General features: G+C 42.4%; 1 protein-coding gene across 1 annotated transcript in view; it reads right to left on the bottom strand.

The window, feature by feature from the left end:
• ZNF365 (zinc finger protein 365) overlaps positions 1 to 16,882 on the bottom strand; it is a 29,878-nt gene extending 12,996 nt beyond the window's left edge. The window contains exons 1-3 of the mRNA XM_050958329.1: positions 16,737 to 16,882; positions 14,923 to 15,666; positions 3,408 to 3,588 (exon numbers count right to left, since the gene is read on the bottom strand). Coding sequence (XP_050814286.1) covers positions 3,408 to 3,588; positions 14,923 to 15,653 — 912 coding nt within the window. The 5' untranslated portion in view covers positions 15,654 to 15,666; positions 16,737 to 16,882. The remainder of the gene's footprint in view (positions 1 to 3,407; positions 3,589 to 14,922; positions 15,667 to 16,736) is intronic.
• Positions 16,883 to 18,035: the final 1,153 nt, after the last annotated feature.

Below are 18,035 nucleotides of genomic sequence, written 5' to 3'. Positions count from 1 at the left end.
CCAATCCATGCATCTGATGAAGTGGGTTACATCCCATGAAAACTTATGCCCAAATAAATTTGTTAGTCTCTAACGTGCCACAAGGACTCCTCATTGTTTTTAGTGATACAGACTATCATGGCTACCACTCTGAAACCTGTCACTAATCACTGTTGTTCACTGCGAAGGGGACTAAGACACCAAATAATCATTTCACATAGGATACCAGCTATGGCTAAAAGCCATCAGATAGTAACAACTTTTGGATAACACATTTCAAAAAGAAAATAATGCTCTTAGAATCAAGAGGACAAATGACTTTGAAGGCATTTACTGTTGACACAACCTGTAAACTTGCACAATAAATTTTGTGTTTCCTGTACAGCTATTAGCACATCTGTAGTGGGTGTTTAGATTTCTAATTGTCTAAAACACTCGCAAAAAGTAATGTCCACAGCTGAAAGTTTGATCCTGAAATAAATTTGTCTCCCAAATTTAGCATTTAAAAATAATTATTGGTCCAGTAAATCCTTCCTCCTACCCCTGTATTTTTTACACTTTTCTGTTGGAGTTTTGATCTGATTTCCATTGTCTTTTGAGCCTATTGGGATGAACGTGCCTGTAGTCACACCACGTTGGTTTCTGTGGTAACTTGGTGAACTCAGGAAGGTCAGGCTGGTCAGCGTTTGGTAGTGCAGCTGATTCAGAAGGCAGTGGTCCCTCCATGAGACAACGGATCAGTATGCTATTAAAAGGCACTGAGCTATTGGAAGTACTCTTTCAGGTGCAATTTAAAACAAAGGTTCTTACCCATAGTCCTCTCTAAAGATCTCTCAGCACTTTCTGAGATATCAGCTTGGTTTCTATACCAAATTTCTAATCTTATGTTATTTCAGTACCTACCAAAAGATCCTTCTATTTCAAATTGAGGTGACCTTTGCTTTCTGCCCTTAAACTGCCTTTAAGCACTGTGTGCAGTCAAACAGTAGTTGCTTTTTTCAATTAACGTGGCTGCATTTCCATGATGGATGAAGTCTATTCTAGGTACAGTTTGTCCTCTGTATCCATTTAAGTGTTGAAAGGCTTTTGGAATTCTTGTAGATGAAGCTTGCCACACAAATGTAATATATTAGAGGGAAATTAATCACTCAAAGTAATAGTCGTGGTTATTAATGGAAAAAATTATATTGGCTATTTGTCCCAAAGGCAAGACCCTTCAGCAAAAGGGCAGATGGACATTTAATTATTCCTCACTTTCTCCTTCCCATTTTTGGCTACTGCTATCCTTTTCCTCTCTAAGATTGCCATCATTTACTGAAAAGAAAATGCAGTTTGGCTGAGTGGTAGGGAAGGAATGGGGTTGGGATGAACTGAGCTTCTGTATGTGTTGCTCCCCCCAGCCACACCACTGGATGGCATTGAAATCTTTAAAAAAAAAAAAAGTGAAATTCTAAATTCTCTGCATAAATATGTACAGTGCAGCTACATTTATGGATACATCAGCCAAAATCATAGGTGAGTTTTTCACTGCTAGATAGAGATAAGTGACATTTTTCGGCAAATAATAAATTTGCCCCAAAATGCATTGGCCCATAGTGTCATCCAAAAAATTTGAAATTTTTTTTTAAGTCATAAGGTTTAATTTGGACCATTTTTGAATGAAACATTTTGAAACAATGTTTTATTTAAAAATTGAACTGTATTTTAAACAAAAGGGGTGACGCCCAAAAACACAACATTTTTTCCAGTTATGTTTCATAATAATTTTGGATCAAAAATACTTATTTTTTTCATTTTGGCAAGAAAAACTGAAAAAATCAGGTGTTTTGGTTTTAAATTAACTGAATTTTTTTGGGAGGGGGAGATTTTTTTTTGGTTCAGTTCCTGAACCAAAATATCAGCTACTCGTTCAACTCTATTGCTAGGTTAAAGCTTTGTATACAACCCATGTTGGTAGGGGTTACCATCTATTGACTGTTCAGTAACCTGTACTACATTTCTTTGCTAATGCCCAAGGACTGTGGCCCAGATCCTCAAAGGGCATTGCCTAATTCCCATTAATTTAAATGTGGCTGGTATCCACATCATTAATGATACCTTTGTAATCACTCCCGGCTAGAGATCAAGGAATGATGGACCTGAAGCTTTGCTTGTCCATTACTAGTAATGTTTAGAGTGGTGTGTAATGCCTTTGTTTCCAGCAGTAGCTATTTAGCTGTCATTTGTGGTAGTTGCGAATTTACAAAACAAAACACACTCTTCCTTCTGCCTCTCTTAATTATCACATCTAAATCATTACTTTAGGTTTGTGTTTAAATTTGTTACCATTACAATTAAAATGGAATTTTAAAGCTTCAAATAAAATTCAGATGCGACTCAGAACTTCTCAGGTTTCTAGAACATACACAAGTGCTTGACCTGCACCTATTATTAGTTACCACGCAGCATATGCAGTTTGTTGCCCATGTAGAGCAACAGCTTAACAACATAAATAAAACAAGTTCACAGAAATACAGACATTTTACAAGTACAGATCTGATTGGTTTCTAAATGATTCAGTCTTGTTGAGTCTATTCACACTGAAATTCAGGTACTTTCCCTGGAGCAATGAACTACAGTATAATTCATTAGATCAGTGGTTCTCAAACTTCATTGCACCATGACCCCCTTCTGACAACAAAAATTACTACATGACCCCAGGAGGCGGGACTGAAGCCTCAACCCATATGAGCACTGTCACCTGGGTGTGTGGGGTGTGTGTGTGTGTGTGTGTGCAAAGTTCAAGCCTCACTACCCCATGCAGGGCAGGGGGGGTGCAAAGCCCAAGCCCAGGGCTTCAGCCAGGGCCAGCTCTAGCCATTTTGCCGCCCCAAGCACGGTGGCACACTGCGGGGGGCGCTCTGCTGCTCGCCGGTCCCGCGGCTCCGGTGGATCTCCCACAGACGTGGCTGCGGAGGGTCCGCTGGTCCCGCGGCTCCGGCGGACCTCCCGCAGGCGTGCCTGTGGATGCTCCACCGGAGCCGCAGGACCAGCGGACCCTCCGCAGGGATGCCTGCGGGAGGTCCACCGGAGCCACCTGCCGCCCTCCCAGCAACCGGCAGAGCGCCCCCTGCAGCATGCCGCTCCAAGCACGCACTTGGCGTGCTGGGGCCTGGAGCCAGCCCTGGCTTCAGCCCCCTGCCTGGGGTTGCAACATGAGCCCCACTGCTGCTCAGGGCTAGGGCTGAAGCCGAAGCCGGAGCCCCGCAGCCCAGGGTCGAAGCCTGGTTTGGCTTCGGCCCCAAGCGGTGAGGCTTGAGGTTTTGCCCCGGGTCCCACAAGTCTAACACCAGCCCTGGTGACCCCATTAAACAGGATCATGACCTACTTTGGGGTCCCGACCCACGGTTTGAGAACACCCACGTTAGATGACAGTTTTGTGTGCTTACCATGTGTTCATTGAGATCGCTGTAATTGTACATTAGCTGCTGATTTTGATAATATTCTAGTTGTCGTTCTGCCAGATCAACCCTCTGCAATAGATTCTCAATGAAGTGTTGGAGCTTGGCTTTCCCACGGACCTCTTTCTCAGCTGCCTCTTCCAGGAAGTGGTTAAAAGTAACAACCTCTCTGTAAGACAAAAGTGTTTGAAATATAGCAACATCAAAGTATTGGAAAGAGTCTTGGCTTTGTAGTTGTTGTAATTGTTGCTAAGAAACAGCAGTGGAAAGGGGATTCTCACGTGTATTCTAGAAATCTCCTATCAATGCCTTTGTGTTCATTGCCATATGTCTCTTTTTTTCTGGTTATATAAATGACAGGAAATAAGAAAAATAGACAGATTTGGAAAATCTATAGGATTAGGAAAACTTCTCCAAGAAATTCCTTGTTTTCCTGCTAGCAGTCCTGGAGGTGCAGGCCATCCCACAAAGGGTAGGAAGGTTGCCCTGCTATGCCACATACCCCTGTGCACTGCTTACGGGGTGGCACAGCTGCTGTGCTTCCCAGAAACTTACTAAAACACAGTGGCCTCCTGGAGCTTCTTCTGGGCCAGGATGGTGCACAGAATATCCCCTGCTCAGAGCTGTGCCTTAAAATAAAAACATGCAAATATGTGATAGATTTAGTAAAATGTGATTCAGACAACTTCTTTCCTTAAATGGAAATTCCACCTCAGAAGCTCTTGACAAATTCATCCCGTAAGCTCCTTGCCAACAGCATTAAAATCACTCATATGTTTATTGCATCCAGGGAAGAAACTTGCACTCATACTGAGCAATATGAAAGGCCAACGCATGGTAGATGAGGATCTCCCTTAACATTCATCGTCCACTGTGTTGGCTGGAGATATTTTGTGAAAGCAACATTTAATACATTCCAAAATTGACACTTCCCTAATATTTAATTGCAAGCGTGGTGCCCTTTTCCCTGTTTACATACACACTAGTTTGACACTTAACCCTGAAATATGACTAGAAATGAAAAGAAACCTAAAACTTCTCATCCTATCCTGTAAATTAAATTAAAGAAACTATTTTATGATTCCTAAATAGCTTTATTTTAAAACATCAGCTCTTCATTAATCAACAGAGCCACTGTTGGCAGGCTCCTTAAATTGTATTTTGGCTTTATCATTAAAAAGGGTACAATAGGGCAGAAAAAGACTGTTGTGCTCCAGACAAAGTGTGAGCAAGGCTAAGTAAAACAGCCCGAGGCATAATCCCTCTACGCTGCCATGGTAAGGAAAGGGGCACGGTGAAGAGTGAGCTGGTTAAGTGCAATTCTGATCATGTCAGATTTACTCCTGATCACGAAGTGCTAGATAAACTGAGGTTACTGGTATGCAAATACAACCATGTTTTAGTTTCATTCAAAACACAGAATATGGAGGCGAGGGAGGAGAGAAATCAGTGTTTAGTAAATTAAAAAAGGACAAAACTGGCCAGGGAAAAATGTAGTCTGAGATGAGCACTATAAACAGTGACAAAAAAGAAAAACATTATAGTGGTGATGACCTTCTAAAGCCCTGTTTCTTCATCAGCGCTCAGAAGTTTCTCTTCACCTTTCATCTAAATTTATCTAAAAAACTGTTTTAATACACAGTTGTATGTGGATAATAATAGTGTCCTTACAGTTTTTCTGCCCAACAAACCATGAACTGAATCTGTCTTATGAGCAGTTTCAGGCACAAGCAAACGACTATGGAATCTTTACATGCAGAATTTGATTTACCTCTGGATTTTGCTGTAAACAATACCGGAATGCACTAAAAAACCTCTCTAATCTAGCAGAAGTGGAAGGTGCTCCAAGAATGGTTGTTTAAAGGCACACACAAAGGCTTTGTCTTTCATCCCAGCTCCTTTTAGGGTATTTACTTACACATAGTCCAGATTTTGCTAGTTACAAGCAAGAATGAGATAATAGGAACCTTATTTCTTAAACTGTCTACTAGGTAATACCAGCTTTATGGCTGTATGTAGTTTCTGTCACTATCAGCTTGCTCCAGGATAACATGAGGTTTTCTACAGACAGGTAAAAGAGACAGATCAGAGTTTAGACAAATGCTAACACTAAAACCAAGATGAATTTTAGTGCTTGACTCTCCTCTCACTAACTCACTTACATTATTGTAACTCCTTTGACTTCCATGAATTTACTCTGGATTTATACCAATGCAAGAGCAACTAGAGCCCCTTGGAATCTTACACTTATACAGGGGCTTTTGATTTGCTGTCCAGGTGTGTCAGACAAAATGTTTTACTTTGTTTACAAAAAAAAAAAATCTGTCTTCCCAGAAATGATCTAATGAATGTCTGCCCATATGTTATTGCATAGATTACAGGATGCAATGTTTTGCAACAAACTTTACGAAAATAATAATGAATTTGCATTAACAAAGTACCTTGTCATTTCATACATGCCCTACTGTTTAGTAGGGGACAGGAAACTCAGACATGGAAACTTGCAGTTTATTATACTGTAAGCCTGAGATTTAACTCACCCCATACTAAACCAACCTTGGGTGAAACTCCGGGATTTCACCATTAACATTAAGGGGGGAAAATGCTCCACTGCTGCTAAGGTGCCCCCACCTCAGGAATGCCCCTAAAAAGAGTTATAACACCAAGGGTTGTAAAGTAGAGATACTCAGGTGCTGGGAAGTTTAGGGAGAAAACAGAAAGAATTGGTAAAATAGATACGATAAGCTCTGACCAGTGAATTTATGCTGACCATCTGCACAGACAAAGAAGGTCATAAGTTACAATTTGGCATGAGAGAAAAAATACAAAAAGAGTTGAGCAGGGAGGAGAAAACATAGATGCCAGTGTGTGATTGGTTAAATTTGGTTACCTAGGGGTACTGAATAATGTGATAGTTTAGTAAAGCTAAAGGAGGTAGCTAGTTTTACCTATATAATGTAACCAAAACAACAAAAAAGCTCTTTGGGAACCATCTCTGGATTGGATTTAACATCAAGCTGCTAGAACTCTGACCCCTCTGCATGACCATGATGTGCAGAGGCATCACCGGAACCCCGGATGAAAGGATCCTGACTAGCCATCAGGTGAATTTTGTCTGTATATTGGGAGTGGTGAGCATAAGAGATTTGCTTGGTATGTGTAGTCTGTGTGTTGCTAATGAATAGATGTTTAGAGCACAGTTGTGTAATGCTCTCTCACTGGGAAAAGGTCCCGTAAATCCCCAGGCCCCGAGGAAAAGGGCAGGTATTTAAATTGACCAGGTTTCTTCCTGAGCCCAGGGGTAAGGATAGGTGCCTTACAACTCGAGCTCTTGGAAGGGAAAGGGTATGGGGGGGCCTAAAGTGATTGGGTCACACCTTGAGCATATATAGGGTATCGGTGAGCTGCCCTGGATTTCTTTGTGGGGAACAATCCATTACTCTTTGCTGAGGAGAGAAGCAGATAGTTGGTTTCCCTTCCCCCAGAAACAGCAGGAGGATCAGCTACTGAACCAGCCAATTTAGAACGAGAAGCTACTACTTTCTGAAGTATATCCTGGTGGGATTCAATGCGACAGCATGTCAAGGGTTGAATAATTGGCAGTTGCCGTAAGATGGGCTGGATAATTTACTGAATACTAATGATATTTGTACCTATTCCAGGAAAGATCATTAAAAGGAAACATAATCTCCTTTTCTAGGGTGTGAATGGATCACCTGCAGAGGGCAGAAAGTAATTTCCCCTTCCTTCACATCCATACTTGACTAGATATATTATGTAAGGGATTGATTTTCTTTGGAAGACTGAGATCACTGTCAAAGGCAGGACACCAAGGTAGATGGTCTGATTGAGGATGGTAAATCCTGTGCTTTTTAGTGTAGATTCATCCAAGCAGTTTATTAATGTGCCTTTAATGACTGTACTATCAACTAATTTTTTACCTACAGAAGTGAGCCTCCCCCCTCTATAACTTCCAGGGTAGGTCTTACTCTCTTTTTAAAGATAGGCACCACAATAGCAATTCTCTGATCCTCAGGCACTGCTCCTGTTCTGTTCAGGTACGTTACATACTTGTTAGTAGTTCTGCTATCTTATAATTATTATGTTTTTGTACTTCCTTTAAAAACAACATCAAGCCCTGAGGATCTGCTGCTATTAAGTTTCTTTAGTTGTTCCAACCCTCTTCCTTAGAGACATCTTTCTCTCTGCCACTGCTGTGCCTTGATTACCTAGGAGTTGTTCACTGGGGGATTTTTTCCCACATCATCCATACTAGAGAAGACTGATTCAACAAACTATTTAACTTCACCACAGCTATACTGTCTTCTTAATTGCCTCCTTCACTCCAGGCAGTTTGCATGGTCTTACTCACAGGCATATATATATGACCTTCTTGTTTCAGGTCTATTTTTTGTGTGTGTGTGTACATTATAGCTATGTGCTCTTTATTTTTTCTCTCTTTAGTTCCCATTCACACCTTGCCTATGCTAGCTAATTTGGATTTTGTTAATATTACTTACACTGAATTTCCCCATTTTGCTATTTTTCACTTCTTTGCTTCACAGAAAAACTGACACTCACTATGGTATGGTCAGATGCTGCTCCTAAAGAAGTCAGTGGCATCCTCCTCATTTTGGGACCCTCTGTTTAGAGGGACAGAATGGAGAATACACACAATATACCAAGGCAAGACAGTTGGGACCAAAGTCTTCACAAACTAGCCTCTTCAGCAGACTCAGGATGAAGTGGGAAACATTTGATAAGGGCTGCCTCAAAGCTGGGGCACTGTACCTTCAAAAGAGAACTCCTTTAGATCCTAGCTATGCTACACCCTGTGTACTCCCCTAATATTTCTAAACAGACTCTCTAGGGTTATTAAACCCACCTGACCCCATCATTGTGAACATTAACCCCTTCCTCACCTCCTCCAAATGTAATCTGTTGGCTCTTCTTTCCATAGTCATTCAGCCTAAGGATTTCTACCTTTTGTTTCTTCAAAAATACCTCATTTTATCTGCTATCACTTAAAATAATGCCTTAAAATATATAGAGCATAAAATCCTGAGCCCTGCTTGGATACGTTCCAAGCAGTGATGGCTGTATTCAGTGGAGCTCAGAATCTCTATGGACTTATTCACAGAAGCTGGTCCCTCCAAACCAGCATAAGGCCTGGTAAGCAAGGAGTCACATAACATAGACAGAAATAGGTGAGATTCACTCTTCTGAATTTGTTTAGCCTATGGATTTCACGCTGGTCCTGCAAGATTATTTGAACCAACGCTTTGGTTTCTTGTTTCCGTGAGCCCTCTTGGTGTTATGATTGTGGACGTTTGTAGATATCTTGAGTATCTAAACTATTTTCAATTTGTAAGTAATTATACACTTTTATAGAGACAGAGGTAGGGTTTGGGTGTAACTCTAAGGGTGAAGATATTTCTCATTACTTAAACTACGCACAGGAAGGGATAATAGATTCTGTCAGCCATCTGGATTGAATCTTCCAACAGATTCTGAGAATATGGTGTATTATTTACAGTCAATTGCAATAGTGTCCTCTCCGCCAGTAAACTCTTTAAATGGAGAAAATACTAAGATAGCTACTAAGATTTGGAGTCAAAACCCTAAATAATTACAGTTAATTAATTAACAGTTTTGTCCAAACGTCCCCCCTCAAACTGTTTTAAGACATGGAATGTAGATAATTTATTATACAGAAAGCTTTATTTTTTAGTTCTTTGGTTGGTAAAGTACCACATAAATATTAAGGCCTGGTTAGAAATTAAGGTTGCTGTCTTGATGGTATTTCGTCAGCCCAGTAAGTATTATCACCTTAAGGCTGGTTGGCCCTACTAATTACTGTACTTACAGGCAATGCAAAGACTGTTTGTCTTTGCTGAAAATAATCAGAAGCACATTCCACTGTGTACTTTAAAAAAGCATATGTTGCGTTGGTCTCTGTCCGACTGTGAGTAGTTATTTGCATCAGTAGTTCCCATTGACTCACCAGGGTGAGTCAGGAGGGTCTCAATTTGGCCCTAAGGTGTCACCCATTCACAAAAAAACCTCTTCTATGACCCTAAATGATTGATTGGTGATCGATTGGCGATCCCTCGATTCGAGGATGATCTCTACCATGGATTTACATATGGATCCTGAGATGACTCGGGAGTCCGACCCTGGAACTGCAAATCTGCCTGCAGTACATACAGACATTTTGTGGCAGGTCAGCACCCTGCTGGGAGAAAGTTTTATTTCTTTTTCCTTCCTCCTCTCTCTCTTTTCAGCTTCGAGGGCAAAGCGCTTCTCCTTGAAGTGGGCCACTGCCTCCTGAAGATATGGTGCCATTGGGGTCGGTTGGTAGCTTGCTCTTCCCAGCTTGTGTGCACTGAGAGTAGAGGACTAGTTTTGGGGGCTAAGTCTGGCATCTGCACGTAATGTCCAGCCCAGTGTAGTTGGTGCATGAGGATCATTGCTTCAATGTTGGTGACATTTGTTTAAGCAAGGATGTTGATGCTAATGCAGTGATCTTGCCACTCGACATGAAGGATCTTCCAGAGGCATTGTTTGTGGTGCCTCTCCAGACTCTTGAGGTGCTGTCGATAGGTCACCTAGGTTTCGCATCCATAGAGGAGTGTAGGAACAACAGTTGTCTTATAGACCTGGATCTTGGTATCCTGCCGTAGGTCATGGTCCATGAAAATGCGTCAGAGCGATTTTCCAAAGGAAGCACTTGCACACTGGATCCTGTGCTGGATCTCACTGTCAATTTTTGCGTTTTGAGAAAGTTTGCTACTGAGCTAGCAAAAGTGCTCAACTGTCTCCAAAGTCTGACCCTCAATGGCAGGATTTTTGGTGGGTCATGTGTAAGGCCTGAAGCAAGTTGATATAGCACTTTAGTCTTCTCAATATTGAGTGAGAGTCCTAGGCTTTGATAAGCTTGTGCATGAAAATCCAGTATGGACTGAAGGTCATTCTCAGTGTGCGCAAGGATGACAATCATCAGCATACTGAATATCAGTAATGGACCCCCTGAAGACTTCAGACGTCGAGCGGAGATGTCAAAGATTAAAGAGCTGCCCATCCATTCTATACTGAATGTCAGCTCCACTGGAGAGTTGGTGAGCTTTAACAAGGACCAGAATGACTGCTAAGTAGATGGAAAACAGGGCTGGGGCAACAACGCGTCTTTGCTTAACCTCAGTTTTGATAACAAAAGGTTCCATCTCAAGGCCATTACAGAGAACTGTGGCAGTCATCTGATTATGGAGAGGCCTTAGGACCTTAATAAATTTTGGAGGGCAGCGAGATCTGGCCAGCACCTTCCACAGGGCTTTGCAATTGACAGTCAAAGGCCTTTGTCAAATCGATGAAAGCCACGTACAGGTCCTGATTTTGTTCCTAAGATTTTTCCTAGATTTGGCAGGCAACAAAGATCATGCCAGTTGTCCCATGGGATGGTCTAAAACCGCACTGAGATTTGGCCAATATTTCCTCAACAAAGGGAAGTAATCGGTTTAAGAGGATATGGGCAAAATTTTTCCCTCCTGTAGATAGCAAGGCAATGCCTCGATAATTTCCACATCCTAAGTGGCCCTAAATGTACACCAATGATAAGCATTAACTAACTGAAGGAAATTTTTCAAAGGTAACAAGGAAAGGTAGGCACCCAACTGCCACTGACTTTCAATGTGTGCCCAACTCCCCCTTCAAGTTTCTGTGAAATTTTGACACAAATGGCTTGAGTTGAAGACCTTCAGTATTCTGAATCCCCTTTCTGTTCTCTGTGCAAGTGGATGTGACCATGACTCTGCTCCTTCCCTTTGCCCTTTGGGCATCCCAAGAGGTGCACAGAAGGAATAGGATATGTACTCCAGAGAGCCACTGACCACAGCTGTGTCAGTTTGCTACTTAGGGGCATAAGGGAACAGCTCTGTGAACTGCCGTGGAAAAACAAGTCACAATCTGGCTCCAAGGCCTACTCTTCATGGGAAAGTTGATTAGCATACCTCTGGTGGAATAAGCTGTTTCATGATAGCTCCCTATGTGGACACACACTTCCAGAGTTAAAGTGACTTTTATTCCAGAATAATGATTCTACATTGAGAGTAAGAAACTAACAATATGCAAGGTAGGTGATAGAGGTAAGCCAGTGGAAGTTTTGTCTAAGTACTGAAAGTTTGGCCTTTAAGTGTACTTATATCTTGCTCTTATACTAAAGCCAGAGAACACAGAAAGACCAAATAGACAAAACAAAGAAAATGCCAGTAGAAATTCCAGATTTTGGATTAAAATCAGCACTTTTTTTTTTTCTGTAAAGAGAGAGTTCCTCCCAATTACTTACTGTCCTTAGTCATAACAATGATCAAGTCAGAGAGAACTGCTTAGGCCCAGGTCTCTAATCTTTTAAATATTTCTCACATACTAAAATTTAGGTGTGCACAAATATCCCCTGGCTTTGCATGCTTACTCTGTTTAAGTTTATTAAAATCAAACCCCTTTTGCTTGATTTTTTTTCTCACCATACCAATAAATCCCCTTATTTTCCAGAAACAAGCCTCTAGATGCCCTCTTGAACTCATAATTGCTCTTAGCTGCAGTGATCTAACTGGTAGTTTAAAATGTATTCCCTTTGTGTAGGTTTCCGTGGCATTCTGAAGCTCACAGTATTCACACTGACTCTTGCTCTCCTTCATCAAACATTGAGTATTTCCTTTCTGCCCACATTTTCCAATTAACTCTGAAATTGCTCAAGGGCTCCACTTACAGCTTAATCCCACAACCTTTACTCATCTGCATGGTCTCAGTCATGGGTCAGATTGAGGTGGCTCAGTGACCTGAGTTATCTTTGTTGACTGTATCTAGTGTTCTAGAGCATTAAACTTTCTTTTGCAAAATAGAAACAGAAATCTCTGGCCTTTCTTCTCTGAGTGATGTCCCTGGGGGTGTTGCACTTCAGGTATCTGCCTGAGGGCTCATATACACACACCAGTTGTGCCACTTGAAGTATATTGGTATAGGTAAGCAGTCCAGCCCCCCTAATCTAGACACAGTTATATCAGTACAAGGATGCTTTATACTGATATGGTTATTCCAGTACGGCAGTGGCACCAATTTAAATATATCTGGGGGTGGGGTGGGGGAGAGCAAATTCCAGTCCTTGCCCCTTAGGGTTGCTAGCCCTCCAGGATTCTCCTGGAGTCTCCAGGAATTAAAGATTAATCTTTAATTAAAGATTGTCATGCGATGAAACCTCCAGGAATACATTCAACCAAAATTGGCATCCCTACTGTCCCTCCCCAGCAAGGATGTTCTGGTTCCTGCTTTCCCCTCACCCACTGCAGGGCCCCTAGGTTTCCTAGGCTGAAGAGCCTCCCCTCACTCTTACTCACATGAGCATGGGCAGGTGCTGTCAGGAGTCAAGTTCTTGGTGGACTCCCATTCACTGTGCCATAGAGGAACAGATGCCCAGTGTGACAGGTCACAATACCATTTGTCTGGCTGCTCCTCTCTCTGGACAGGGAGCGGCCAGGCTAAAGTTCAGTGCTGTTGCAATCCCATGTGCCAGGTTGCAATCCCACTCACTGAGACTTGTCTGAGTCAAATGTCAGCGTGACCACACAGTTGAATGATGCTCCGGCAGCAGCTGCTACTGAGTTAATACAGGACCGCTGTTAAGAATTGGTCACGCCATGTGCCCTACGGCTTTGCGGCCTATGGCACTTTAAGCAAGTGCAAAACCTTGATGTGTGTGTGGGGGGCTGCATTCACTACCAAACCTCTAAACTTAATAGTTATACCAGCACAACATCTGTGTGTAGACCAGGTCTGAATCTGCCAGCAGCCTAAAAGAATATTTCTGAGAGGTGTAAACTGCTCCCGTGGAGCCCAGTGGGATGTTAAGTCTGAGGCTTAACCATGTCGTCATTTAAAGTATCAGAGGGGTAGCCATGTTAGTCTGAATCTGTGAAAAGCGACAGAGTCCTGTGGCACCTTCTAGACTAACAGACGTATTGGAGCATAAGCTTTCGTGGGTGAATACTCACTTTGTCAGAATGTCGACATGCATTTGACGACCCACGAAAGCTTATGCTCCAATATGTCTGTTAGTCTAGAAGGTGCCACGGGACTATTTGTCGCTTGTCATTTAAAGTGTGTCTGTTGATCGAAGCATTCACACAAAAGGGAAAAGTGTGATCTTATTACAAAGATTTGCACAATCTACCTAATGCATCTCACTTTGACCACATAGCTGGGGAGAGCTTTGGAGAGTACCACCACTTATTTTTTTTCCCTGTCTGACCACTGCTCTGATTGCCATTAGAAAGACTTCTCATGTAACTGAAAGAACGCAAAATGCTGGCCACACTGAAGTCCCTGGCAATACCAGCTTTGAATTCAGTGGGAGCTGGATCCAGCCCACATGAAAAAGCGCTGCAGGATTAGATCTATTATTTTGGAAACTTACGTCTGTTTAAAATCACTGTCATATCTACTAGTGTTCCTCATAGTTCTTTTTGGTAACTAATGAACCAGTTTAGAAGCATCACATTTTAAAGAACATGCATTTTACTATAAATAAGTTGTTGTGAACTGTCTGAAAAGGTTTCTGAGAATGCTAAATACTGTAAGTAGTTCATCCATAAATAATGTAACAAACATTGCTACATTTTTAATGGGTGCATCATGAAGATATTTTTAGATAGACTAGGCTTGCCAAATGAGTCTGGAATCTGCTTGTGGTTCCAGTGATACACAAAATTCTGTTTTTATAGATTTACTTCTCCTCCCCCCAAAACCCCTTCCCAGGTTTTTCTAGAAGTGCGCTCTTGAGCATATGCTTGCAGCCATACCTGGCTGCTCCTTAGAGGAGAAGAAACTCCTTTTACCACTTCCTCATGCTGCATCCATACAACACAGGGCAGGCGTTGGCCTTCTGCTAGAGTCACATCGTGATACCCTTACTCACAGACTATCTTCTTCTGTGAGTAGCGACACTTTGATAGGACTGCTTAGAGTAAGCTACTAGTCCGAGTGACCAGGGCACCACAATCTGGCCCTTATTAAACCTCACTTTTAAAAAATGATATGCAGCATGCATATCAATTCATTTATTAAGTCAAAGTTTAGTCTCAGTGACACCTGTGCCACTCCACTGAAGTCAGGGGAATTACATTCACATAACGGAGAGTAAAATTTGGTGTAGTGCTGCCTAAGCTGCAATTGCACTGTGTAGTGGTGACCTAGGGGTTCTTGTGACATGAAACTCATAGTACGATTTTGGTGGCAACTGCAAATAGATAATGCCAGTGTGGTGGGGGTTACTACTCTGGAAATAAAATATAGAAGCAAAAGAACACCAGACACACCGCCTATATGCCCTCATGTTCAGTTAACAATAGTACCCATGATAGAGTAGATTTATATATATATAAACTAATATTGCACATGTTCTCCAAGCACATGCAAAGCCATCAACACTGTGCTTCTATTGCCTTCCACTTACTCTTCTTTCCTGTGAAGTTCTTCCTCAGACTCTGTAAGACGTTGCTTCAGTACAGCAATCATCTCAACTGCAACATCCACCTGTCTGTTCAGGTCCCTCTCTCGCCTCTGAACTTCCTGTTTCTTCTGAGACAGCTGCGCAAAAGCCGCCCGAACTTCCAACAGCTCAGCAGTTTTTTGGGCCAGCTCTTTGGTAAGCTTGTCAATTCTCTTCTCTATTGTTTTATCTACAGCTTCTACCATCCTATTAAACTTTTCTCGTACGTGTGCCTCAAAAGAGGCTTTGGAGTCTGTTGGAGGAACCCCAGGTTTAGAAATCTGCTCATCTGTGAAGTCAGCTGACCCGTAATTTGCCACAAAAGAGACAGGCCTTTCAGCTTCCACCTCCAGAGATTTTCTGTTCTTTGGGTTCTCATGTGATGTGTCACAAAAATGCATGTAGGATGGTTTTTGTTTTATTGCATTGCTGGTGTTCCCCAGTTTTCCTTGAGTCACGGTCTCTGAGGAAGAGAGCAAGTCTGCATCTTTGAGGGAAGAAAATAGGTTGCATTTTGTCAGAAGGCTTCTTTCTTCGTACCTATGATTATACTCCAGATGTGCCCTCAGAGAAGAAAGGCTTCTGAATCTAGTGTGGTCACCACATCGTGGGCAACGAAATGGCATGCAGATACTGACATTTTCAAATGATTCCTGCCAGGGGTGTCTGCTTTCTTCAAAAGTGTTCTGTTGCATTACTCTCTGAATCCTGGAAGGAAAGAAAAGACCAACTAATTTTCAGGTTTGTTCAGAAAGATGCTCTTATTGCATACTGAGGAAAGTGGTGCATATTTTGCTAATACAAACCAAGAAGTAAGAATAAACTTTCAGACTGATTTTTTTTTTTCAAACCGGTTCCTGGGAAAGTAAATTCAACCATCTCATTTGAATGGCAGCACATCACACAGCAGAATAAAGTCAATAAATTAATTTGTAACTTTTTTTTAGCTGCCTCAAAGCCCTCATTAGGCTGTCATTTAAGCTGAAACATCATGATATTGAGAGCAACTGACCCTGAAGCACTTGTTTAACAGTCAGACTACATATATGTGAAAAGCTAGCCTGTTGTACGATGTTAGTCTGTAGTGTAGCTTGCTCAGAAACTAAACAGCTTACTATGCTTTTTCATACATTCATTATTATTCCTTACTCACAGATAAAGGCCAATGACAAGGTTTCTGTAATCTAAAATTGTACTTGTGCATATATATGCATATAGGTGTGCATGCAGCTAGGTGATGGTACTGGCGGTGACATGAACTCAGCAGATGGGGACAAATGGGGGCTGGGTAGATTACACACAGAAAAGCTGAAGGAGGGTGGCAGAGGATGCAAGGGGAGGACTTCAAGCAGAAGGAGATAAGGAGAGGCTACTTACATGCAAAAGAGGGGGGCTGTGCAGTGTGCTTGCAGAGGGCACAAAGATGTTTAAGGTACATTGGATTAAATAAGACAAGGTCACTATTTCTGCATGGGCTGGGGAAGATTAGCTAGAGCTCCAACCTCACTCTACTGCGTGTGTGTGTGTGTGTGTGTGTGTGTGCGTGTGTGTGTGTCAGGCGACCCATCTCCTCCAGTGTGTACGGTGCCTGATGCTGTCTCCCTGGATTCCCTAGACTCAGTTCTCCGAGGGATCTGAGCTCAGTCCAGTTCCCTCAGGCACACCCCTAAAGCCCATTCCTCCCTGCACTGACAAACACATGCACTGATTGCAGCAAGCACATCTTTTCTCTTTCTCCCTCTGCCTCCAGGCTCTGTGGTGCAGAGAGCAGCACTTACCTGACTTGTTGCTGCTGCTGCTGCTGGTGGTGGTGCTGAAGCTGCAGGGAAAGCAGTTTTCAGCAGAGCCGTAAATCACGCTGAGCCCAGTACAGTCACACTTATTCACACCCTCCCTCTCTCATTCATTCACACCAACACATAGAGCTGAGCAGTGAGCGGGGAGGAGCATCTGGAGGTAGGAGGGGGATGGGCTAAAGCTGAGAGCTCAGGCAGAGCACAAAGCAAAATCCACTTCAGGCCAGCATAGAAGGAGCGGAAAAACAGCCTGCGTAAAGGGAACTGGAAACAGAGAAGCTGAGAGAGGGAAAAGAGGGAGAGCAAGAGAAATCAGTCTCTAAATCTATACACGTCATCTGATCATTTAATATAGAAGCAAACAAGTGCAAATCAGACACAATTTAATGACAAGTAATGATAGGGAGGAGAGAACGAAGCATTTTGCAAGGCACGAACAATACTGAGCCATTAGGACATATTGGATAAAATCCTAGTCCTGCTGCAGTTGATGGGACTTTTGCCATTGTAGACCCATCTTACTATCACTGACGTGTTGATTATATGGCAGAGTAAGTTGATGTAAGTGTAGTAGGGTTTGCAAGTTTGTATTTTGAATTATAGTAATGGTATGTCTGTGCTACAAGCACTCCAGCAGCACAGCTGCAGTGCTGCAGTAAGTGTAATGTAGCCACTTGCTACAGAAGGGGTTTCCCCCCCTGCTACAGTAACTCCACCTTCTCAAGAGTTGGTAGCTAGCTTGAGGGAAGAATTCTCCCATTGACCTAGCTACATGTACAGTGGGAGGGAGGGTAGGCTGACCTCACTATACTACACAGAACGTGACAGAGGTAGGGGCTTTTATAGTGATGAAGGCCCCAATCCATGCAGGTAGACACCTGTTTGTTTGGCTGCCATTTGCAGGAATGGGGTATGGCTACACTAGAGAGTTTAGTGAGTCACTGTAAGCTCTCTAATGTAGCTGCTCTAAGCTGATAGGAGAGCTTTCTCCTATCAGCTTTCTTCCAGCCCCCGTAAGTGGCGGTAACTACATCACCCCCTGAGCAATATAATTTATTCCAACATAAGCTGTAGTGCAGACATAGCCTAACAGATTCCACTGAAGGAGGTGATTGTATTGTTTGTACCTTATACCTTTAGCTCCTCCAGTCCTTTCTTTTCTTTTTCTAATTTGTGGAGCATGATCTTTAAGTCCTTTATTTGCTGATTCAGACTCCAGTTCTCAATATTAAGCCTTGTAACAACATTGCTTTTTGCTTGTGCTTTTTGCATTTCTTACCC

This window comes from Gopherus flavomarginatus, chromosome 6 (assembly GCF_025201925.1).
Source record: "Gopherus flavomarginatus isolate rGopFla2 chromosome 6, rGopFla2.mat.asm, whole genome shotgun sequence".
In the NCBI taxonomy this organism is placed as follows: domain Eukaryota; kingdom Metazoa; phylum Chordata; order Testudines; family Testudinidae; genus Gopherus; species Gopherus flavomarginatus.
The sequence above is the reverse complement of the archived record's forward strand: the minus strand, read 5'-3'. Positions and strand labels throughout refer to the sequence as shown.